Raw genomic sequence first — 25220 nt, forward strand, 5'->3', positions numbered from 1 at the left:
GTTGGCACGAACAAACATCTATAAAATATATTTTATCCCCACTGCCATCACCACACTGAACAGTCACAAACACTGCCATCAGCACACTGAACAGTCCCAAACACTGCCATCACCACACTGAACAGTCACAAACAGGCGACACATCTCACTCCACTCAGTCACCCCTCTGCACTGCATCTTTTGGCATTAATGTATTGTCTTTGTTTGGGACTGTCTGTTTTGTATGTATTTATTTATGGTATGAAGTCGGGTTGAGTGTGTGTGTGTGTGTGTGTGTGTGCGTGTGCATGTGCGTGTGCGCGTGTGTGTGTTTCGAGAGCTCCTGTCACTTCCGTCTCCTCTCAGAGTTCAAGGTCGCCGCACGGCTATTTCCAGCTCATCTTCACTTTGATCCGTGTCGCAGAATGACAAGGTAACGCAACTCGGGGGGTCAGCTGTGTTACAGGAATGCGTCCACGGATCGGGAAAGAGAAAATCAATCCTGCCTGACAGTGTCTTCAGGATACTCAGACCTGACTGGACCATGACAACTACACACACACACACACACACACACACACACACACGCACAGAGGAAAGTGCATAGATAAACACTTAAACTCACACAAATAAACACTTGTCGCACACACAAACACAACCAAATATAGCCCACGTGTTCTGCCGCTGTCTCTCTGTCTGACGGATGACCTCTGTCAGCCCTGGTTTGTCTGTGTTTTGTCAAGGTCAATCAGAAAGACGAGGTGTCGGCCAAAAAGTTCAACCACGAACTGCTTCTGAAAATCTTGAGATCAACTTCCATAGGTACATATTGTGACTTGGCTGGGAACCAGAGGGTTGCCGGTTCGAGTCCCTGTGTGAACCATGAATGGAGCGTGGACTGGCGGCTGGAGAGGTGCCAGTTCATGTCCTGGGCACTGCCGAGGTGTTGAGCAAGGCACCGAACCCCCAACTGCTCGAGGCGCCGATCCATCTGGCATCTCTCCATTAATTGCATGTATATAGGTCCTGTTTGTGCATGTGTGTGTATTTCGGGCCTGTGTGTGTGTGTGTGTGTGTGTAGCCTGTATAATAACACTCCTAATACTTCTTCTTTGACACACGAGTTTGTGCCTTTGACCAACAGCGAGCCTTGTTGACCTTTGATATAAGAAAGCTCCAGAAAGTGCCTCACTCCAGGACAGATCCATCTCCAGCAGGCGATCCGTGGTCGGTCCTGTTTCCTTTATCTCCGGTGTCCCTTTGAGAGGATACCTTGATGTTTGTCAGGTCTGGACTGCTTGTGAATTTCATTCCTACCTCTAAAAACAAAGTGTGACGTCTGTTTAATACACAGGCCTACTGTACTATGGCACTCAACATACTCCCGGGTCACTGAGCGTTCCCTGCTAGCTAATTACAACAGGGCCGGTAGTTGTAGTCACCCCTGCCTCCCCCTTTCCCCCTCTCTCTCTCTCTCTACGGTCTGGAAACACACGGGCATCTGCGGAGGACGGTGGGAGGGTCGCGCAGGGGTTGCGAGGGGACATATTTCTGATGAATGTGCCATCTCCATAATTAGCTCAGAAGCAACATATGAAACATTAAACACGCCAGGCGCCGACGACAATCAAAACATTTCATTTGTTGTCAATTATTCATTACTTTGAAGGTTCTGAAGGGGTCGTTAATATGGAAATAAGCTGCGATGCTAACAAGGTTGTAGTATCTGATTCCAGATCATTTGAGCACAGAGCACCCCGTCTTTCCTTTTGTCTTTTCGGCTAATATTTTGCCTTTTCTTGTATTTTTTACTGTGATTCCCTCTCTTTTCTCGTGGAGCCTGTTCTTCAAACAAAACCATTTCCCTCCACTTCAAAACGAGCTGCTTTTATCCACTTTATTAAAAGCATTTGATGGAATTCTTTGATAGCGTCGTGTTGAGCTCAGCCTCAAATGGAAAGTTAACCACCACTCAAACCTGTTTTTTCTTTAAACACCTGGCTTTATGAATATGTATATGCCCCTCACACATGCCAAGAGAGCGGCCGCTGAAGTCCCCGTCTGTAGCTTTTCACGGTTTAGTTCCCCTACAATTAATTAAGGGGATGAAAAGTCTCACACAGCACCTCAGCACTGTGGCTACCTTTGCCAGCTGTCGAATGGGAGAGACGTGGACTGGAAAAATAAGCTTGAGACCGGGGCTGTTTAAGGTAATTAGATTTGATGCATGCGGCTCTCAATCCCTGTTACCCAGTTGGGGAGTCGGGCTTAACACGTCCTCACACATGATGGAGGAGAAGAAGACAAAGGATGTCAGAAACCATAAGGGAGTGAAAATATCATAGTTGGTGATTTTTATGACATACTATACCGTGAGGAACTCGGAGTAGAGCCGCTGCTCCTTTGTGTTGAAAGGAGCCAGTTGAGGTGGTTCAGGATCATCTGGTAAGGATGAACCCTGGGCGCCTCCCTAGGGAGGTGTTCCAGGCACGTCCAGCTGGGAGGAGGCCTCGGGGAAGACCCAGGACCAGGTGGAGAGATTAGATCTCCACACTGGCCTGGGAACGTCTCAGGATCCCCCAGTTAGAGCTGGTTAATGTGGCCCTGGAAAGGGAAGTTTGGGGTCCCCTGCTAAAGCTGCTGCGCCCGCGACCCGACCCCGGATAAGAGGCTGAAGATGAGATGATGAGACTATACTATAATTATTTTATGACTGCATAGTATATTATGTCAATAAGAGGCAAATCCCAACAAAGTGTCTCAGAGGAGGCAGCTTAGGGCAATAAGAGACCATGTGGAAATCACAAGGTTGAAGGTTCAATCCTTATGTGACGTAGTGGGTTTAATGTCTGAAGTGAGGAGTGATGGATAAGTGTCTGACGTCAGATAGCTTGGGGGTGACAGGAGTCTGGGTGAAAGGTGAAAGGTTGTGGAAGGCTTTTGGAGGTGCAGTGGGTCTTGAGTTTAACTCCTAAATTGAAGAAGTCATGTATGCAAAGAGAAAGTTAATGTGTGCGAGGGAGTGGTAGTGTAGAGGAATGTGGTGGTGTCCTCGAATAAGGAACAAGCACCACCTATAACAATGAACCGTTGCATCTTTGCACCACATGACCATTTATGACTTTAAATAAGTGAAGCACCAAACAACTCGTGAAGGGTCTGAATGAGTTCATGAACCCGGGTGTTGACTTTTGTTTCCTTTCCAAATACGAGATCTTCCTGCAGGGGGTAGTGAGTGATGTCTGATGTGAACTTTGATTTCACTCAAAATAATGTATTGCAGTGTTATTTTGTATTCAAACAACAAAACACAAGATTTGAACTAAATATTAAACATTGCTGACTACATGATTCTGCACACTTCCAGAGGTTTTCGGTTCAAATCCAGGATGGAACATTTGGCTTATTGGTTTAGGTGTTATACTGAATAAATCCACTAGATGCTGCTGTGGCACCCATACACACACACACACACACACTTGATCCAAGAGTAGTGTATGAGCAGCAGGTTACATTTTGTTTTTTCTGATGCAGTACAATTAAAAAAGGTTTTTGAGTAACCTTTTTTAACCTTGGACAAAAGGCTTTATTGACTATTTGTTGAAGAGAGAGTGCAGCACAAAAGCTGTTCAACAATGAATGAATGACTGTGTCCAGTATCTGTGCTTACATGGAAACAGCAGAACATGGACATGGAAAGAACTGCACACAAGAATAATATGTTTTCTAACAGTTTTTCAACTGGGCATCTCAAAAAAGTTTAAAAGGTACAAAGTGCAGCAGTAGTTTTGAAGACATATTACACTATGACATTATTTACTTGCTCCTTTCTGATCCAAAATGTCCATTTCCCACGGCTTGTTTGTAAATCAGTCGTCCCACAGTCGTCATTAAGACAGTAAATCTGCATGTTCCCCTTTTTTTTTTAAACAGTAAAGTCACTTTACGCTCAAGTAGCCCAAGGAAAGACAATACCCAGCATCTCTTCAATTATTTATTCGTGCATCGTTCCAAAAAGATGACAAATGCTAATTCTGGTCCATTCCCCAGCTGGGCACCCAAGTGCTCATTAGCTTTAAAGAAGGTTAATCCATTTAGGTTTTGCATATTGATATGCCAATTATGTCTCATCGTAGAATAGGCATCCGTCAAGGTAATAGTGCATAAACACATGCAAGAACATTAGGGAAAGTCGGCGTATAATAAAGTAGGTATTAATTGGTGAGTGGGGGACTGTCAGCTAACTCATGTGTGTAATGTACAGCCGGGTGAGAGGGAGAAAAAGGGCGTGTCGGCAGATTCTCCCCCCCAAAATCATGTAATTTGCAAACCCCATGCTGCGAGATCTTTGGGTATGGCGCCCAAACGCTCCACTGAAGAGGAGGGTCACGGGGTCACGGGTTAGTGGGAGTTATTTATCATTTACAGTGGAGGAAATGTTTGCAAATGACTTTCAGGTCAGTAGATGTCCAGGTGACATGCCACTATTACTTTAATATGGTTTCTGCCGTGTAACCAAGTCCTATAAAGACATTTTTAGACAGTTTTAACTGAGACATCACGCTTTATATTGATCCAAATAAATCCCTAAATCAAGTGTTGTTGCAAAATGTACATTGTCAAAAGTACAAGCTCTCATTATGCAAAAGAGTACTTATTATTGTATCGATTGCATTGTGACATTTTACGAATGCATTAATTTTAAAAAGCTAAAAAAGACAAATCCCTGTTCTTTAACTCTGAAGACTGTTTACTTTAAACTGGTGCAGAGGTAAATCATTTTTATTGTTTGTTAAAACAAAACAATACAATAGAGCATGATGTTTGAAGAGCTTTAGAGCGTCCACACACGAGGCATGAATGGTTTCTGCTGTGATGTATGGAGGAGGAGGAGGAGGAGAAGAAGAAGAAGAAACTGGAAGAAGACGAAGAAGAAACTGGACGAAGAAGAAGAAGAAGAAACTGGACGAAGAAGAAGAAGAAACTGGAAGAAGAAGAAGAAGAAACTGGAAGGAGAAGAAGTAGAAGAAGAAGAATTTGGAAGAAGAAGAAGAAGAAGAAACTGGAAGAAGAGGAAGAAGAAGAAGAAGAGGAGTTGTGTATATTAAGGTCTATCAGTTTATGGAGGATGTAGGTAAATAAACTACAAAAAAACAATAGAATAATAAAATCATAAAAAGATCAAATCAGATAATACTTGCATTAAAAACAAAATTAAATTAATTAATTAATAACAAACAAACAAAACATTTTAAGCTACAAAAGCTCTAAACATATCTGAGTAAATAGCAACTAAAAACAATACACATGTGTTTTGAGCTCTGCAGGACTGAAGCCCGTAAAATCATTTATGAAGTATGTGAGCTGTCATTAGTTCATTAATCAGTGATCAGGGGTCAGAGAGGAGAGACTGACCCATCAGGCATAAATGCATGAGAGTGTCCAAAGGTAGTTCTACTGATGACTTCCTGTTGAGGCGTGAATATCATTGAAATTTAACATTTACCTTTTATCCATCATTAAACCGGAAATGCAGGGCATGTTTGATGAGGTGATGTCAAATAAGGACAGAGGTGGGAGGTTTCTCTGGGATGGGTCAAGCCAGAGGAAACCAACAGTGTGGGACAGGAAGTTCACTAATATTGTTTCTAAAATAAAAGCACAATGTTTTTTACGTTTGGTGAAAAAAATAGTAGTAATAGTTACAGAGGAACTTTGGTAGTTGTTGTTTATATGTCATGAAATTGCATTAAACAAATCAAATCACTCCCAATAAAAATCTCTTCTCATCTTCAGCCTCTTATCTCTAGCTCTCTTAGCTCTAACTGGGGGATCCTGAGGCGTTCCCAGGCCAAATGTGTTTTCTCAGGAGGGGGTCTGGAGTCTCCCTTAGAGAGAGGGGGAGAAGTTCAGCATCCGTGAGGAACTCGGAGTAGAGCCGCTGCTCCTTTGCGTTGAAAGGAGCCAGTTGAGGTGGTTCAGGATCATCTGGTAAGGATGAACCCTGGGCGCCTCCCTAGGGAGGTGTTCCAGGCACGTCCAGCTGGGAGGAGGCCTCAGGGAAGATCCAGGACCAGGTGGAGAGATTAGATCTCCACACTGGCCTGGGAACGCCTCAGGATCCCCCAGTTAGAGCTGGTTAATGTGGCCCGGGAAAGGGAAGTTTGGGGTGCCCTGCTAAAGCTGCTGCCCCGCGACCCCGGATAAGAGGCTAAAGATGAGATGAGATGATCTAGAACTTGAACTTTTTAATAAATACAGCCCCCTTTCCAACAAAGGTTAAAAAAAAAAGGTATTCTTCAGACAATAAAGTGGTTTTATATGGTTTATTGAGCATGAAATGCAAACACAAGGGAGCCTGTGAATGTTCTCATGTGTCCAGGTTGTCGTTATCCCCAAAGAAAGTTTAGTAGAAAGCAACTGGTCTTGGTTATTTGTCTAGGAAGAGGTTTCACCTCTCATCCAAGAGGCCAGAGGTTCCCCACACAAGGAATACTAGATCTTTACGTTTGTGTAAAAACTGTATTTCACTGCACATCAACAAGATAAAACATCAGATGACAAAAGGCTTTGTGAGAAGTGATTTACTTTGACATCATTTTCTTTTTGAAATAGGTGTTTAACAGGACCAGCATGCAGGATCTGCGCACAAAGTCCCTTCTGTTGACCGGCTACCTGGAGTATCTGATCCAGCATTATTACAGCAAGGACGCCACTCAGCCTCAAAAACCAGAAGTCTACATCATCACGCCGTCGGACCCTCAGCAGAGAGGCTGTCAGCTCTCACTCTCCTTCTCGGTTCCCATCAGAAAGATCTTCCAGGAGTTGGAGAAGAGGGGAGTTGCTGTGAGTATGATGCTGTACAATAGAGGAGGAAGAGCAAGAGTCTGAGATTAGAGGCCGTAGTTTGTGATCTCTATCGTAAACATACTAAACAACATGATGTTCTTTGTTCTTGGGACACATAATTGCAAGCATTACAATTATCATGTTTGTTTAAATCAGATACATTATTTGTATTATTGCTTTTTCATATTCAAACTTAACATTATATATAACCAGTGTTAGTTCATCATAGTGCATCATGTGTTTAGAAAGCACCAGGTTCACTCAGTCTACAGTACTCTACCCGTGAGAAAACATTCTGCGGTAGATTTGTTTCTCTTCATGAACATTAACGTCGTGCTTTGGTGTCGTTCAGTGTGACATGAGGGAGCCCAACGTGCTGCGAGTCGCTCCGGTGCCGCTCTACAACTCCTTCGACGACGTTCATCGCTTCATAGAAACACTGGGATCAGCTCTGTCTGTCAGCAGCCAGTGAATGCAGACAGGACGGTGCTTTACTATGGAAATATCCAAACTCACTAAATGCACTGACTGCTTTATATATATATATATATATATATATATATATATATATATATATATATATATATATATATATATATATATAATCTTCACACATATTGTAAAAGTTGGTATAATTGAGAGTATTTCATGATGATTGTACTTGAAACAACAAAACCTGTAATTTTTCATTTAAAGATAATATGTCCTTCAAAGCTTGAGCACTGTGTGATTATTAATGATCATTCACTCTGTACTATGTCACTTTAAATGACGAGACTGGCCGTTATAAAGGGGAAACTAAAGAGTAAAACAGAGTCAGAGATGATTTGTGGCTGTAACAGAAACGTTTTCTCAGTCTTTAGCTACAGATTCTGCGTGATGAAGGGTCCTGCCAGCACATGCTTAAGTTTCCTGCGTGTGACAGGAGGCAGCAGTCCTGTATTGTTTTAAGTTTGATGGTGTAGATGTGTTGTGTGACTGGAGAAAACCTAAATTATCGATTAAGCGACGGCAGATACTGTTAATATAGAGCAGGGGTGTCAAACTCATTTTAGTTCAATTTGGACCAGTACAGTCACAGCATAACCTAGAATTTTTCTTTTTGTTTTAGTGCAAAAAAGTACATTGTGAATACTACTGTCTTATAATCCTAAATATTATAAAATCTATATTTAATGACATTTAAAGTTGAAATTCAAATTGAGTTTGGGCACAAAACTGCTGCCGTGGTTCGGGTTTGAGTTGGGTTTGGACAGCGGGTTCCTGCAGGGTCAGGCCTGATTCTGCATGCTTATTATTGGTGTCTGCACCAAGAGCACTGTCACACGGCCGATGTTAGCCGACCAAAGGTGACGGTCAGGGTTAGCCATGGAAACCACTTGGTTAGGAACAGATCAGAGGCCGTGGTTTGGTTTAATGCGTCCATCCTCATGAATAGGAGTCGACCTGACAGCAGAAGAACCCCGGCAGCTCCAGCACTTTTATTGAAAAATTGCAGTTCAGTTGCTAATTTTTAAACTTTGCAAAGTCCTCCCTTGGACCGGACTGGACCCTTTGCCGGGCCGGTTCCAACCCACGGACTGTATGTTACACACCCCTGATATAGAGGTTCCTGCAAAGTAACTACATTATGTGTAGGAGTTCAAATGAGAACAACCTTCAGCAGTAAATAAGGACCTACACATGAATTAATCAGCAATATGAATCCAGAGACGGAAAACACTGAAAGGGGCATTTTACTGCACAATCATTACTACTAACAAGTACTTTAAGTACATTTTGCTCACAATACTTATATACTTTTCACTAGTTAAACGTTCGAATGCAGGACTGTTGTTTGTTCTCCTGCAGAAATATTTCTTCAACCACAGAGTACAAACTGTAGCGTCACCTGTGAGAAATATTTATTTGGAAATACATTTACTCTTTGTTGGACAAACCTGTTGTCCTCATAAATCAAAAAAGCCCTGACAGAAAAGAATGTTTTAATTGATTTGTGTGTGTGTGTGTGTGTCAGTCATTTACTCCTGCCAAATCAATGAAGGGACGCTATTTTTGGTCTCTTCAGTTTTATGTACAGGCGAGGCATCAGGAACGTCAAACCTGGCACCTTCTTCACGTCGATGGTATGGGGAGTGAGGCCAACTCCGTCTTCAACCCTGTTTCCATTTGATATCAACATGTGGTCTGAGTGATTCGATCATAAGCTGTTCACCTCATGAATCAAAAAAAGCAGTGACAGTAAAGAATGTTTTAATGATGTATGTATTGTTTTCTTGTGTGTGTGTCTCCTCTAGTCCTGCCAAACCAAATGACGTGCCTGTTGAATGCATGATAAGGAACACTCTATTTTTGGGTCTATCAGGAACATCAAGCTTGTCACCTTGTCACGTCAGCATGGTAAGGGTTATGAGGCCAGCTCCAACCCTGACTTCTCCAGTTTGCCTGCCTTGGATGGTAAGACTGTCAAACAAAATGTGTTTTTTCTGCTCTATTAATGTTTTCCTTTGAAAATGAGCCAAACACTCAACATCTACAGCAGTACATTGCAACCTACAAATTCCTAAATCAGCAATATGAATCCAGACGAGGAAATCACTTTACTGCACAATCAATACCTATAAAGACATTCCTCCTTCTAATACTTATATACTTTTGACTAGTTTTCGAATGCAGGACTGTTCTACATCAGGACATTACCTTAATACGTATTCAACCAAAGTGTAAGCACTGTAGCGTCGTCTGTGAGAAATATTGCTTTGGATTTATATTTACTCTTTGATTGACGAACCTGTTCCCCTCATAAATAAAAAGCCCTGACAGAAGAGAATTTTTTAATTGATGTGTGTGTGTGTGTGTGTGTGTGTTAGTCATCTACTCCTGCCAAATCAATTGGTGTGCCTGTTGAATGCATGTGAGGGGACACTATTTTCTGTCTCTTCAGTTTTATGAACAGGCGAGGCATCAGGAACGTCAAACCTGGCACCTTCTTCACGTCGATGGTAAGGGGTGTGAGGCCAACTCCATCCTCGACCCTGTTTCCATTTGGTATCAACATGTGGTCTGAGTGATCCGATCACAAGCTGTTCACCTCATGAATCAAAGAAAGCAATGACAGAAAAAAATGTTTTAATGATTGTTTTCTTGCGTGTGTGTCTCCTCTAGTCCTGCCAAACCAAATGACGTGCCTGTTGAATGCATGTGAAGGGACACTATTTTCTGTCTCTTCAGTTTTATGTACAGACGAGGCATCAGGAACGTCAAACCTGGCACCTTCTTCACGTCGATGGTAAGGGGTAACTCCATCCTCGACCCTGTCTCCATTTGGTATCAACATGTGGTCTGAGTGATCCGATCACAAGTGGACGGCTCTAAGTACAGGTGAAAACACATTCAGAGTTGGTTCAGGCCACATGTGTCCACATTCAGATTGCAGTGAGAGTGGGTATGTGACTCAACTGACGCCCTGTGTGTGAGAGGAAGTAAGTCTTCATTCAGACACTTTCTATACAAGCCTGTAGCTCTGTGTATTTGGGCTGTTTTTGTATTTTTAAACATTATTATTTTTAGAATGTCTCAGAAACCACTGAAAGGGAATCCTGTGTTCTGGATGTTGTTATCAAAACGTTGAAGATGTGTCCGTTTGTTCCGTATGCAGCTGCCGATGCACTTATTGAGCTCTATGGCGATTTTTTTGCTGCCCAGCGTTTGAGGACAATAACCTTATTTTAAGGTTGATGAAATGTAGTGAAATGCACAAGCACATTTTCATCCTCAAAGCAATTCCAGTCCAAAGCAACTGGACTTGGTTATTTGTCTAGGAAGACGTTTCACCTCTCATCCAAGAGGCTTCATCAGTTCATGTTCGCATCTGACCAGGCTGGGACTGGACCAGGACCAGGACCAGGACCAGGCTGGGACTGGACCAACTAACTGGTGTGAGATCCAGGTATTTAACCTCTCACAAGGCCGATGATGTCACTGGAACCCTTTGTGCTCCAAAGTGCCAAAGACCGTCGTTAGAGTGGCAGTCGTTGGTGGAAAGTAGGTTTGGACTTCATTAGTGCTAGTCCAGTCCCAGCCTGGTCCTGGTCCTGGTCCAGTCCTTGGTGTGAAGTAGGTCTGGACTTGGTTAGTGCTCTATTGAGTCTTAACGACATTCGTTGGAGTCACAGGAGGACATTTGTGAACAGTTGTTCTTTGAGGTTAGATTGATGAATGAAGGGATGAAAGGGCAGCATTGTAAATTGGAGATAAGTGGTGTCTCAGACCTCCTCTTTTGTTTAGCAAAGGTTTCTCTACTTTTGCACAGAAGCTTCTTTACTCCTCTTTCAAACCATCTGTCCTCTTTGTCCAGGATGTGGACATTGTTGTCCTCAAGCACATTTATTTCCTATACATTCTTCACAATAAAAGACCCCCTTTGTTTTGTTCATCAAATGCTTTCATTGAGAACTTGCAAAATCAGGAAGTGGGGCTTTATCTGCAGTAACCTAACATGACAGTAAATTAAAGCAGCAAGCTGAACACAGACACCTTTAAAATGTCCTTTCTGCCCTACTACACGAATCAAGGCAGGTTAACATCATTATTTATATGTTCAGTAAAAGTTCTCACCTCTTTGGATTTGATTTGAACCCATATGTCGTCCACATACCTGAACCCATGGCTCTGGGTTATTCCTTTGAAGGAGTTCAAAGCCTTGTCCTCTACCTCCTCCATGTATAGATTTGCCACAATAGAGGCTACTGTTGAACCCATGGAACAGCCGTGTTTCTGTCTGTAAAAAATGGCATTAAACTGGTAATATGTGGTGTTCAGGCACAAATCCAGAAGTTGGCAAATGTGGTCTGGTTTGATATTGTTGGGTTGTGTAAGGAGTTTTCCTGTGTGAGCCACTCTCTTACTGTGGCCAGAGCCTCCATGGTTGGAATACAAGTGAACAGGGAAGTCACGTCGTAGGACACCATGGCTTCATCTTGATCCATTTTTAAGTCCCGGCCTTTTGGATGTGGTGTGGGGTGGTGCCAGGATATTGGCTATGTGCTTGGCAATGTTGCAAGTGACCGAGTTTATGCTGCTGACAATGGGCCTGAGCGGGGCTCCTTCTTTATGGATTTTTGGGAGTCCATATAAGCGGGGGTTGAGTCCTGGGGATAGAGCCTGTAATATTGGGATTTGTCAATGACCCCTTCTTTTTCCCAGAAGACGTTTACTCCAGTGAATGACCTAAATACTTCTTCGACCACAGAGTACATTCTGTAGCGTTACCTTATTTGAACACACCTATTCACCTTGTGATATAAAAGGCAAGCTCATTATGAAAGAATGTCAGCAATCTGTTTGCGCCTGTATTGTTTTCTGAGTCTGTGTTGTGCAACAAGACCTGGCACCGAGCCTGTTCAGCCCCAAAAGGCCAAGCTAAAGATCCGGTCGCGGGGCAGCAGCTCTAGCAAGGGACCCCAAAGACGCCAGGGTTCATCCTTACAAGATGATCCTGAACCACCTGAACTGGCTCCTTTCAAAGCAAAGGAGCCGCGGCTCTACTCCGAGTTCTACTCCTGCCAACCTCCTGAGGAAACACATTTCAGACGCTTGTACTCATGACCTCAAATCTATACATAATAAAAAATAGGGGATAAGGAGTAAGAATAAATAAGGGCGCACTCACACTGTCCTTCCGCACCACGCCTCCGGGCTTTAGGGTACTTGGCCCCCCCTCCCTCTTCCCCCGCGCCCCAGGCCCGTTTGTACTCACACTACCTGGGCCTCGCGCAAATACTTCATGCTGTCCATACGTCATCACGCCGTAACACGTCACACGCATTGATTGCCGTCATCGCGATGCGTCGCTTTGTTTACGAATCTTTCCGTAGACCTCAGAGTTTTTGTGCGTCTTGTCGACTGTTGTTGAATCTTTTCATCGACCAAATCTGCAGTAAACACTCCACCTCCGCATCACACCAACGTCAACCTTTCACCGCCATTGTTGTTGTTGTTAAATGTCCGCGCATGGTCCCCCCTATGTCCGAACAGGCGCACATAAATTACGTCAGAACCGCCGTAGGCCTCGTGTTCGTGCTCGTGCTCGTACACGTGCGTGCGCTCGTGCTCGTACATGTGCAAACACGCTCTACAAAAGCCCACCTCCCTCAGGCGGGCAGTGGACGGCCCGCTGACCGCAGTTATGCGCGGAGCGGGTGCACTCACACTGCTCAAACGCACTAGGCTTTAGCTGAAAAAACGGTTTTGGCCCGGTGCGGAAGGACAGTGTGAGTGCGCCCTAAGTGTATATAATTTATTTTTAGTTTTTTGTGAGAGTTTGTTCATTGAGTTAGTGCAGTGTTTAATTTGTAAATCAGGAGGTGCCTGATGATCGTCTGACATGACAATGGATAATTGTACCGTACTTGTTTCATTGCACAACTCAAATGCTCACTAGCTGTGGGGCAGTATTGACTGTGAATGTCATTTTGACCTTTTACCCTCCTTGTTAGATTGAAAAAAGGAAGTGTGAATTAAAAAATGACAGAACAGGTCTGATTGAAGAGAGTATAACACAAAATATATTGATAGCTTTTGATGAAAAAAACGAAGGAGGTGCAGGATTATTCTTAAGAACCTTAGTTTGAGCTGTATGCCTGTGTTTGCTGATACTTCACCTGATGCCGTACATAAAAAGTAATGATCATAAAATCAACTGAATTAAATGCAACACACACACACATATATATATATATATATATATATATATATATATATATATATATATATATATGACTGATGGCTTAGTGAATAATTGTGCAAAGTGTTTCACACAGTCGCATTAGAGATTAATCATCTTAAAAGTAATTTCAATCAGTTGTGAATACATGTTTTCCCTTTGGTTAACACAGTCAATCTATAGCAGTTCATCTTTTTTCCATTAGATCTGTGTGAAATGTTTTGAAAAGGGTGTGACCAAAGGAAAACACATTTGAAGAAGACTTCTGCTGTTCCAACAAGATGCCGATGCATATCAAGTGGATCCTAGTGTCTGTAATTTGCCTTGCCATTGTCTCTAAAGCAGATGCCTGTGTACACTTGAGTAAACATACCATAAAATGTGCGGCATTGTCATATGGAGTGTTTCACATGGTTGTTTTGATATGTCAAGCCTGCAGCACATTGGTGAGCTGGGTTGATTTGATGCTCTACCAACAACCTGAAAAAACCCCAAAAAACAAGTTTGGGGAGTCAAAGTCTTTCAAGGACATATCCAACCTCGGCCAACTTTAAGGGCAGGGATCTCGAAGCTCCTGTATAAAAAGAGAGACAGAGAGACACATTCGACGCATCTGCCCGAGAGCTGAAACAACCCAGAGTGGTTCAACGCCGACTTCCATCTGCAGAACTTCAACTCCTGGCTGCTCCACTCAACCTCCGGACGGTAAGACAAGCTGGATGCTCTTCTTCTGTCTGCCCAGCTTCATGTAGACGATGCTTATTATGCATTTACAGGATTACTGCAGAATTCTTCTTCTTCCATCAAGAGGCCAGTCCGGTCACCAGAATACATATATACCTATATATAACTACAACTTAAGGTCATTAGTCTGAGTCCATCTCATGGATTTTAGATAGTGTAAGAAATCTTTTAATAACCTGATGCAACATGCAATAAAGACATTAAAATACTATGAATCTACTGCACCTTATGCTGTGTGTATATGTGGTGTTGGGTGTAGGGTTCTTAAATACTAAGTACTTACAATGTGATCTGTTTCTCTCCTCAGCAACACTTTACGGCTGAGGCTCCATCATGGTGAAGTCGGGTGCACTGCTCCTCCTGCTGGCAGGTAAACTACCTTTAAAAGCTTTCACCTCTTTAGAGCAAAACCTTTGTTTTAGAGGCATTTCATGAACAGCCTATATTTTCAACAGCAGCTTCTTCAGGACATCGGATTTGACACATTTCTTGTCATGAATCCATTCAAAGTCAAATCTTTGTTGTAGACATTAGTGTGTCTGTGTGTGTTTAAACATCAATGATGAGTGCCATTGGGCAAATTTCCACTGGAAAACATTTTTAAAACATATATTAATGCATGAAATCAATATAAATGACTAAAGATATCTTTATCCAACATAAGTAAGTCAAGTTTTGGGCAGTTTAGTTTTATAGAGTCAGTTTATTCCTCCACTTGTTCATGACGCACGTCCCCTTTAACTTTATCCATTTATGAATCACTGTTTCACACTGAAGAGACATATTTATTATATTTTTTATTTTAATCTTTTGCATTAATGAATGTCAAAAGTTTAATTCAACAGTAACAAAGTTTGTCATGAATATTGATGTTTAATTATATTTCTTTTGCCGTAGTTGCCGTCAGCCAGGTTGACCCTTCACTCTCCCAAATAACAACAATCACTGATTCTGGAGACCTGGACATCAGCGCCTGTCCCATCTTCTATTATGGAAGGGAATACGCAGGGCTGGCTGTGAGTGAATGAAACTTGTTATCGAACAGTTTGACTGCTGATGACTGTCTGTTAGTAAAGATATCTAACACAGATTTCATTTGATTTTCCTGCCGAGAGTTAGATGCTAAGTTGGACATCACTGTATGTCTGTACAGTAAATATGAAGCTACAGCCAGCAGTGGTAGAACAGGTTGTACCGCAGGCCGTAACTACGATAAACAGTCAATATCATTCCATAGTGTCTGGAATTTCCCTGTGCAATAACCCAAGCATCCACTTCCCAGTAAATGATACATTTCTTAAATACTCACTTTAACATTATGAATATTGATTGAATCATAGCTGTATACTCTGTCTACACTGTCATATCCACCCACCTCATGTATATGAAGCGGCCTGTTACATTAATATATCAAATTCATATAATTTATTTAGTCTGCCAGAATTCCTAAACCTGCCTGCCTTCTTGTACCTGTATCCGTCTGCCTGCCTTCTTGTACCCGTCTGCCTGCCTTCTTGTACCTGTCTGACTGCCTTCTTGTACCTGTATCTGTCTGACTGCCTTCTTGTACCTGTCTGACTGCCTTCTTGTACCTGTCTGACTGCCTTCTTGTACCTGTCTGACTGCCTTCTTGTACCTGTCTGACTGCCCTCTTGTATCTGTCTGACTGCCTTCTTGTACCTGTACCTGTCTGCCTGCCTTCTTGCACCTCTACCTGTCTGCCTGCCTTCTTGCACCTCTACCTGTTTGCCTGCCTTCTTGTACCTGTCTGACTGCCTCCTTGTACCTTTCTGCCTGCCTTGTTGTACCTGTCTGACTGCCTTCTTGCACCTGTACCTGTCTGACTGCCTCCTTGTACCTTTCTGCCTGCCTTGTTGTACCTGTCTGACTGCCTTCTTGCACCTGTACCTGTCTGCCTGCCTTCTTGTACCTTTCTGCCTGCCTCTTGTACCTGTCTGAATGCCTTCTTGTACCTGTCTGACTGCCTTCTTGTACCTATCTGCCTGCTTTTGTCTGCCTTTCTCTTGTTGCCTGTATTCCCAAGCTGTGCCACATTCTGCACCTTCCAGCACCTTTAAAGCTCCCTAATTCACACGTGAACGCTCATCTGTTGTTACAAATCGTCCAGCACATTAACACAGAGTCATTTTTACACTTCTGTGTTTGTATGGATCAAACAAAGCAGATTCCAGGTGTTAGTTATGTATCTTCAGAGGTGCTGGTCGTAGGTAGGACTAAAACGTTTTGCACCATAAAAAGAACAAGAATGTAGTTCCCTGATGAAATGATGCCCTTTTTTTATTTAAAACTCCTCTGAATATTATTGTTACTTGATGGATTTGTTTCTGTTTTTTTCAGGTGACACGTAATCCAGGTTCAACCTTTGAAATCTGTTTCACCGATGGTCCAGGTCAAACCTCCCAGGACTGTCTTGTATGGTCAGATGGAGGGGTTACAAACAGTGTCGATGCGTGGGATGGTCGTTACGTAGTGCAGTTCGGCACTATCAGCTCTGTCCCAAACATCCTTGACGACTCATCCTGCAAAGTTACCTTCGATTTCAAGGAAACCACCAGCACTGAGGTGAGTCATCTACACTTCCATGTTTTTAGATTAACTGTGGTGTGGCACAGGGAACTTCAAATCAAAGTTTATTTTTTAAATCATTTGGAAGGCATCTCCTGATATTTACTGTCTCTCATCTATTTTTGATTTTAGGCTAGATTTGAGCTCATCAGGATTGGAGGTCAAACAGCTCTGCGGCTCGGGGCCACGGGTACATTTCCTGGTGATCACATTGTAAGTAGGGCTTAAATCTATTTAAGTGCGTGCCTTTTGTGAATTATTAAACTAAATTGATGGCATACATCAATAATCACTGTGAGAGATATTGAAAGAATATTCAAATGGTTTTGGTAAATGAATGAATAGACATTTAATGGCTGGACCCAAATATTTGACTCTTTTTCAGCTCGGTGTGAGAGTCTTTATTGTACATAGGCTAATTTACCTGAGCTGCCACGCTATTTATTAAAGATAAACACAATGGATCCTTCCCAAGTAAAGCTGCTTCATTCACTGCTTCTATCGTTTAACCACTGTGGTGATGTATGGGGACAAGTGGCATCATTTTGGAAGATTTCTTATTGTTGTGGGGAGCTGGGGCCGATTCCAGCTGACACTGGGCATGAGTCGGACTAGGCCTACACCCTGGACAGGACACCACTCTATCGCAGGGCAATCATAGAATTATTAATATTATATTTAGGCAGTCAAAAACATTAAACAACTTTGTTAGCGCCTGCTCCATCTGTGAAACCTGAAACTAGGCTCCACACAGACGCTTCTCAGATGCTTTGTTGTTGTGACTGTCTGCACCAGAAGGCTTTGTTCACTAGTGTATTCGGACAATTACAAAGTATTATTACAAAGTAATTTATCGTATTTTAAGGGGTAAGGGTTAAGGGGTAGGGCTAAGGGGAAGGGGTGAGGGGTGGAATTGGGATGCAGCCTAATGGCTTGAATAATTGCAAACAAAAAAAAACTTTCAACTCCAGGCTCCACTGTCCAACCAGTAATACAGTATTAACTTTGATCTTTGTTTATCCTTTTCTAGAACATAACTGCAAAGGTTGGGGGTTCAGAGCTAGAGTCATGGTCATGGCCTAAGACTGAGTTAATCAGCGACGTTTACGAAGATCTAACTGGATGCAGAGACTCAGGTAGGCATATCTGATGGTTCACATAGAAGACACTGGGACTCCTCCTCAAAGCAGAAGTGTTATTTCATTTTCTTTAATTTTGCAAGTTAAATATTAAAAATAATTTCACAAACCTATCCCCTTCCAGGTCAAGTTGGTCTACCTGGTACACCTGTATTCGTGAATGATACAGACAACTGCCTCACTAAAGAGTGTAGCGTTCTTGGAGAAATATTTTCGCTTAATCGCTGTGGACCTTTCACGACTTGTGAGGGCAACAACGTGTAAGTATGTTTGCTTATATTTGGAGAAAAGTTTGAATAAAGGTCAGACAGACTGATTTAAATGAACCATTTGGACTGAAAGTATTCAGACAAATCACCTGTGAATGATATTATTTGGATCAGGGCTGCAGCTAACGTTATTTTGATTATTGATGAAACCTTTAACTGTAGTGCTGGGCAATGGAGCCCTCTTTGCTACCCCCTTCTTCTGGAGCCCTTGCTCAGACCACACCCATCTTTGAACTCTTCATTTTGATCTCAACAAAACACCTGTAAAGCTTCCTGCACGGTTGTGATTATCCAGGGTTAGTGCCATGATGGACCGTTTTAAAAATCAAAGCAGCAGAACCCGATCTTTGACACTGTTAACACTTCTACTACTACTGCCACTAATAATGATAATGTGTGCTGTGTGTGTGAAGCTGTGGTCATGTGCTCCAGCAGTATATATAGTATAGTATCTATAGAAAATGAGAGACTCACATCTGTAAGGTTCTGTCTCTTTCCGTCCCATCAGGTGTACTCCATCCCCTCTTGTGTGCACTGTGACTGGCTCCTCAATCATCGATTTCTTGGGCAGAGTCCACACTGCCCCCGATCGATGTGAATACAATCTGGTGAAGTTTGTAAATGATGGAAGTTATAATGTCATTGTTGGTTTCAATGAGCAACGCCGTAAAGATGTGCCACTGATTGACTACATTAAGATATTTCTGCCGACTAATAGCATTGTTCTGCATCAGGATGGAAGCGTTGAGGTAAGCTGCCACCTAAGAGTGAATAACTGCATCTTCATGTGTTTCCTCTTTGTTTGATCGATCACTGAGAATCTTTACGTGCCAGGAGTTACTTTGTGTTGATGTATTTAAAGTTCAGACCTGTGGTGATCCAATGAAACGGAGGCATACAAAGTTATTAGTGTGTTATCTCAGTTTCTATTTGTCATCATATTTACTTCTATGAAACTAAATCATCCAAGTTTAAAGATCTATTCTTCAGGTGTCAGATATTTAATTATTATTATGGATTCATATTATCAATTTGATTTTATCGATCTTTTTTACTCCTTATGTCTGTGTGGTGCACGGATCATCTTGTGGGATTTAGGCCGTGCATTCATTAATTCTTTATGTGAACCTTACAGTGTCGTGATTTCAGAGCATTCAACTCTAATGCATGAAAAAAGACGTAAACACTGCACAGTTGCCACATGTTCATCATTTATGAATAACAGCTCTTTGAGGTTTTCTATCCTCCTGCTGGATGGATTTTCTGCATGATGACTGAACGTTAAAAGCATTGTGACAAAGCCAAAATGTGATTTTGATTCATCTATTTCAAAATGTCTCAATCGTTGACATCCTCCGTCACTTCTGTCATCTGTTAAGTATATATGATGTTATGTATAACTTTGTGACATATTGAGTTCAAATGTGCTGTAACCTGAGCAAAAGATATCCACAATTATTAAAATTTACTAAGGAGAAGAGTGTAAGTGTGAAATATTAATAAAGGTGAAAAAATAACGATTAACATCCTGATAGGAAACCTCAAGCTAAGTGGGAATAAGTGCACATACAAAGCACATGTATGTATTTGAAATGTTTGAGACAGTGTTCCTTCACAGATCTGTTGTGATGTAGGTTTCTATTGGAGATGCACCGGAGCTCACCGACACGCCTCAGCTGTTTGAGGGTTTGGAGCTCACCAAGGACGAGACTGGAATTACTGCCAAGTTACCTCCATCAGTATCCAACATGACCATCTCATTTGATGGCAGAACTGCACGGGTGTCAGGTACAGACAAATGAATCCTGTCTGGACACAATATTGGATACATAAATATTTTCCTTTTTCAAAGCTGGTGTTGAGTTAAAGAATGACAGCTGTGCTTGATAACTTCAGAGTTCATTCATTTCTTTTTAATTGTCTCCTGGCATCAGGATTCGTTGAAGTCCTAGCAGGCTTGTGTGGCACTACAGCTAAACCCTTCTTTCTCGTGTCTGTGGCGGATGAGAATCCCGGCTTCGGTGCTGTTGGGTACGACTTAGTCTTAACTTGATGCATGGTTGATTATAAGCTGTTCATTAATGTTGTAAAGTTTCAAATGCAATGTTCTTTCCTGTTTGTCATCCCCTAGCTGTGAAATTCAGCACAGCGACGACCCCGACAGTACGATCAACTGCACCATCGCAACTGAACGGTAAGAACTGACCCATCACAAAACACTCTTTCATCCTTAAAACTGCAGTCTTCTTTCCCGTACCTTTCTAAGGTGCCATGACGCTGTCATATGAGCAGGGGGGATTCTGGAAGCTAAATAATCCTGTTCAGAAAAGTGCTCATTGACTCTCATTCTTCTTCTCTGCACGGCTGGAACAGCTGTAACCTCTTGAATGAGGCACCCTTCACCGCCTGCCACGACCACATTGACCCAGAGGGCTTCATAACCGCCTGCATAAGCCTGACCTGTCAATACCCGATGGTGGACGGTCTCAACTGCCAGTTTTTTGAGGCTTACGCCGATGCCTGTTTGCTGAAAGACATCCCACTGGAGTGGAGGGCACAGACCAACTGCCGTAAGATCATCCTTCACTTTCACTGATTCTGTTTCACACCATGAGATGTGAATCATATCCCCCTGCTGTTCCTGGATGAAACTATTTTTAATCATACAGATGAGAGAAAGTAGAATCTAATAAGGAAAATGTATTTAACTTGGGTTTAAGTACACCATTCACAACCTTCAGTTTTAGTGCTGAAGCTCAGAAGTCACAGTGTAAGTCAAATATACCTCATGTACTCGAACAAAGAAAGTAACAAGCAGCCATGGCTGTCAAATAAATGCAGTGGAATAGAAGTGGAAGTAAGTTGAATTTAAAGAAGTGAATCAATCAAATACTAAAAATTTTGTTGTGTGTCTGTGTGTGTGTGCAGCTGTCCGTGAGGCGTTTTGTCCGCAGTACTGCAGTGATCACGAGTTCTGCGGAGAGAGCCTTGGTGAAAGGCACTGCCTCTGTCGGGCCACGTTTGCCTCCAACTACAAAGCAACAGACTCTTTAGGTACAGTGCAACAAGTGAAACAACCTCCTCAGAAGTTGTAAACACCATTTTTTCTTCTATGATAATTGTTTCATTAAAAACTGGACGTGTTTCTGCCTCCTGTAGCTCAGAACATTATCTTATTTCAATCAAAAGATAACATCAACACAGGCTAGCAGATACTTATGGAGCTCCTCAACCTCAGATGAATCCATATTGGAGTGGTGATGTTTTATATTCTGTTGGGTGTTCAGGCGATCCAACAGTCTGCACGGGGAGCTCTGCCACTCTGACTCTGGCTGGATGTCTGCTGGCGGGGAAAGGGATCGACTACTCCGCCTTACACCTCAATGACCCCGACTGTAAAGGACACATGGATGAAGAGACCCACATGGTGGCTTTCAGCTTCAATAGCAGCAACACCTGCGGGACGGATGTCTTGGTGGGTGCACTCCTCTGTTTTGCTCTCTTCAAGAACAAACAATCCTCACTTCCCTTTACCAAAAAAAGTATTGATGAGTGTCAGCCAGGCAGACTGTATGTTGTTATTTTCAGGACAAGCTCGGCATACTTCTTTTGGCTCCTGAGTGACAACACAGAGAGTGACTTATTGTCACTTTATAAAGTTGTTATTGGGAATGTGAAGCAGACGGTGTCCTATTCAAACATGACAGTGACTCTGTGACTGATGTAAGGCTGTAAACTCACCTAGTTTTGACTTAGGTTCAATCCAGGGAGGATATTTTCCAGCCGTTTCCTTTTTGAATGACAGAAAGATGCATGGGATTTAAGAACTGGGTGATAAAGACTCTAAACCCCAACGAGGGCTGTGAAAGCACTATGAAATAATCCGACTGCTGTGATGAAATGAACCTTCAGCTGAAAACCAGTCTGTGTTCCTGTCACAATGTAGTCCAACAACAGCCGGCTCATCTACAAGAACACCATCACAACAGGCAACAGCTCCGACATCAGCTCTGGCATCATCAACCGCGACACTAAAGTAAACATCGACTTCTCCTGCTACTACACGGAGCCAGAAGGTGTCAAGAGTGTGTCCTTCAAGATCAAAGACAGGTGTGTGTGGAGCTTCATTTGGTTGTTAATGTGAAGCTTGTTTTAGTTAAAGTTTAAGACAGCTGAAGTGTGTGTGTGTGTGTGTGTGTGTGTGTGGGTGTGTGTTCTCTCCAGCTCTGTGGTGAAGGAGATCGTATCTGGAGTTTGGAATTACACACTGATGATGAACGCCTACACCGACTCCAGCCTCGTAAACCTTGTCGACATGGACACTGAGATCCTGCTGAACCAGCCGGTCTGGGTGGAGTTAAAGACAGAGGGGCTGGATGAAGACATGGTCGCCATAGTGACCGACTCCTGCTGGGCAACCAGCCAGACTTCACCTGACAGCACTCCGCGACACGACCTCGTCACTGACGGGTGAGAAAAACTGTGAGACTTTGTCAGCGGCTGTAAGAATCAGCTGCTGAAGTCATCGTGTCTGTTTTCTGTTTCCTGGCAGATGCCCGAACTCAGCTGACACCACGGTGTCAGTGTTGGGAAACGGACTGGGAACGTCCAACGCCGTCACTTTCAGAATGTTCGAGTTTGTCGGCGAAGCAGATGAGGTGTACCTGCACTGCATGGTGGAGCTGTGCCCCACACTGGGCCAATCCTGTGCTCCGGTAAGCAGCTGGAGTAAATACTGAAGTAAAAGTAGTTCTACAACAAGGTCAAACTTACGGTGTTGAATCCACTTGTTTTAAAAATGTGTTTCAGAAACAAGTGTGTACTTAGAAAGAATGATGTATGTAAAACTTGTCTAGTATATAATGACTGTATGTAGCTACAGCTAAATGTGAGACTAGGTAAAGTGTCCTGGCTAACTTCCTCTGTCTCACAGAGCTGTGGTGGATAAAGCTAATGTTAGACTTGGTAAAGTGTCCTGGCTAACATCCTCTGTCTCACAGAGCTGTGGTGGATAAAGCTAAATGTTAGACTTGGTAAAGTGTCCTGGCTAACTTCCTCTGTCTTACAGAGCTGTGGTGGATAAAGCTAATGTTAGACTTGTAAAGTGTCCTGGCTAACATCCTTTGTCTCACAGAGCTGTGGTGGATAAAGCTAAATGTTAGACTTGGTAAAGTGTCCTGGCTAACTTCCTCTGTCTTACAGAGCTGTGGTGGCGGCAGGAAGCGCAGAGCTTTTAGGACTAAATATGCAGAAGGAGACGCAGCCCTCATCACCATGGGCTGGAATAATTAAAGATCCCTTCCATGGTATGTATGAACTGAATGAGTTGTTTGAGTCAGATGATTCGATCAGACTGATGGAGCTAAAAATGTCCTGTTGGTGATGCCAGAGGAAAGGTCACGGGGTCATTCAAATCAAAAGGCTTCATCCTCTCAGTAGCAGGAGTGTGATGAGGAAAGTTAGCAACAATGTGACTATTTGAGCTCTGAACCTTCATCAGAGACAAAGTATAAATCCTGACTCATCACAGTTTTGTCTGGTCGTTCTCAGCCGATTCCTGACTTCTGATTCGTCCCAATATGGAGCCTGAACTCTCACTGCTGTGAAACAACGTCGGCAGATCATCTTCATTTGATCCACCTGAGATGGCAAATATTATTCCTGCAGAATCTGTGGGCTGCTGATTTAATCCACGATTCATGCTTTTTATTATTCTTTTTGAAATCAAACATAATCTTTGGTGAAATCATAGAAGTGAAGTTTTGAGTGAAGAACACGTTTAGAGGGTTTGATTAACGTTGGGCACTACTTCCTGGTACTGTGGGTTCAAATATCTGTCTTCCTTAATATGAACTGTCCTTTAAATGTACACAGCGTAAATGCTACTGAGTGACTGCAGAAACTCAATTTTAGTGATAAGTTAAAAACGTTTGTCAGACTCTGAAAGAAGGAAAATACCGATGCGAATGTGAACATTGAAGTTACTGCAAATGAAGATTGTCAGTTAAAACTGTCTGAGACGTGCTGTTGTACCATTATTATGTAATCATTACTACGAGCAAAAGAAAGACCAAAAAAAATCAATAAACTTCTTCTCTCCTGCTCCACCACCTCCGTAGCTTAGTTCTCGTAGATGGCAATAGGAGACCCTCTGTATTGTAGCTGGCCTCTCCTGGAATGGGTTTCGCGTATGATTTTCTCCTTCACCTGGGATCAGGTCGCGGGGGCAGCAGCTCTAGCAGGGGACCCCAAACTTCCCTTTCCCGGGCCACATTAACCAGCTCTAACTGGGGGATCCCCACGCAAGTGTGGGAATATATAATCTCTCCACCTAGTCCTGGGCCTTCCCTTGGACCTCCTCCCAGCTGGATGTGCCTGGAACACCTCCCTGGGGAGGCGCCCAGAGGGCATCCTTACTAGATGATCCTGAACCACCTCAACTGGCTCCTTTCAACGCAAAGGAGCAGCGGCTCTACTCCGAGTTCCTCACGGATGCTGAACTTCTCCCCCTCTCTCTAAGGGAGACTCCAGACCCCTCCTGAATTGCCCCCCCCCCCCACACACACACATACACGCACACACAATCCTGACATCAGATCTGCACCCCTGCTGATAACACTTAAGAAAACTGGAAAATAAAGCACACAAACGTTGACACACGAACACAAAAGCAGTGTGCATAAGCATCATGGGAGTGTTAGTAAAAACATAACACATATGCATGGAAGCAATTGATAAAGCAGCAAACAGACACAAAATAAAGTTGTGTAATATATAGCACATTTAAATACAGACAAAATCCCCATGCACAAGTAAAGACGTACTCTCTTGTGAATGCAAATGTCTAAAAAATGCAAATACATTACATTAAAACGGTTAAACTAAGGCACAGCTCTACCTTTGTATTAAAAATGCCAGAGTAAATGACTG

General features: G+C 42.8%; 2 protein-coding genes and 1 long non-coding RNA gene across 3 annotated transcripts; all 3 read left to right on the top strand.

Moving 5' to 3' along the window:
* Positions 1 to 6107: 6107 nt before the first annotated feature.
* LOC310964566 (kynureninase-like) lies at positions 6108 to 7356 on the top strand. Its single transcript, XM_083937743.1, has 2 exons — positions 6108 to 6825; positions 7181 to 7356. Exons 1-2 carry the CDS (start codon positions 6613 to 6615, stop codon positions 7298 to 7300), a joined length of 333 nt encoding a protein of 110 aa, XP_083793869.1. The 5' UTR covers positions 6108 to 6612; the 3' UTR covers positions 7301 to 7356.
* A 6794-nt stretch (positions 7357 to 14150) lies between these two features.
* LOC310964600 lies at positions 14151 to 15284 on the top strand. Its single transcript, XR_014593754.1, has 3 exons — positions 14151 to 14257; positions 14604 to 14666; positions 15194 to 15284. It is a non-coding gene; the product is annotated as an uncharacterized lncRNA (long non-coding RNA).
* Positions 15285 to 17341: 2057 nt separating this feature from the next.
* Positions 17342 to 24359, top strand: LOC310964732 (alpha-tectorin-like; the record flags this gene model as incomplete). Its single annotated transcript, XM_083937988.1, has 15 exons — positions 17342 to 17356; positions 17913 to 18018; positions 18146 to 18281; positions 18799 to 19039; positions 19925 to 20078; positions 20225 to 20321; positions 20422 to 20484; positions 20664 to 20860; positions 21219 to 21344; positions 21578 to 21765; positions 22237 to 22400; positions 22515 to 22760; positions 22843 to 23005; positions 23493 to 23596; positions 23841 to 24359. The coding sequence occupies 14 exons, from the start codon at positions 17342 to 17344 to the stop codon at positions 23580 to 23582; spliced, it is 1986 nt and encodes a 661-aa protein (XP_083794114.1). The 3' UTR covers positions 23583 to 23596; positions 23841 to 24359.
* Positions 24360 to 25220: the final 861 nt, after the last annotated feature.

The sequence above is a fragment of the Echiichthys vipera genome (genome assembly GCF_963691815.1).
Source record: "Echiichthys vipera genome assembly, chromosome: 23".
NCBI lineage: Eukaryota > Metazoa > Chordata > Actinopteri > Perciformes > Trachinidae > Echiichthys > Echiichthys vipera.

Coding starts and splice junctions, on each gene's coding strand:
- LOC310964566 (XM_083937743.1), top strand. CDS start 6,613: ATGCAGGATCTGCGCACAAAGTCCCTTCTGTTGACCGGCTACCTGGAG. Junction 6,826..7,180: donor TGGAGAAGAGGGGAGTTGCT/GTGAGTATGATG, acceptor GGTGTCGTTCAG/TGTGACATGAGGGAGCCCAA.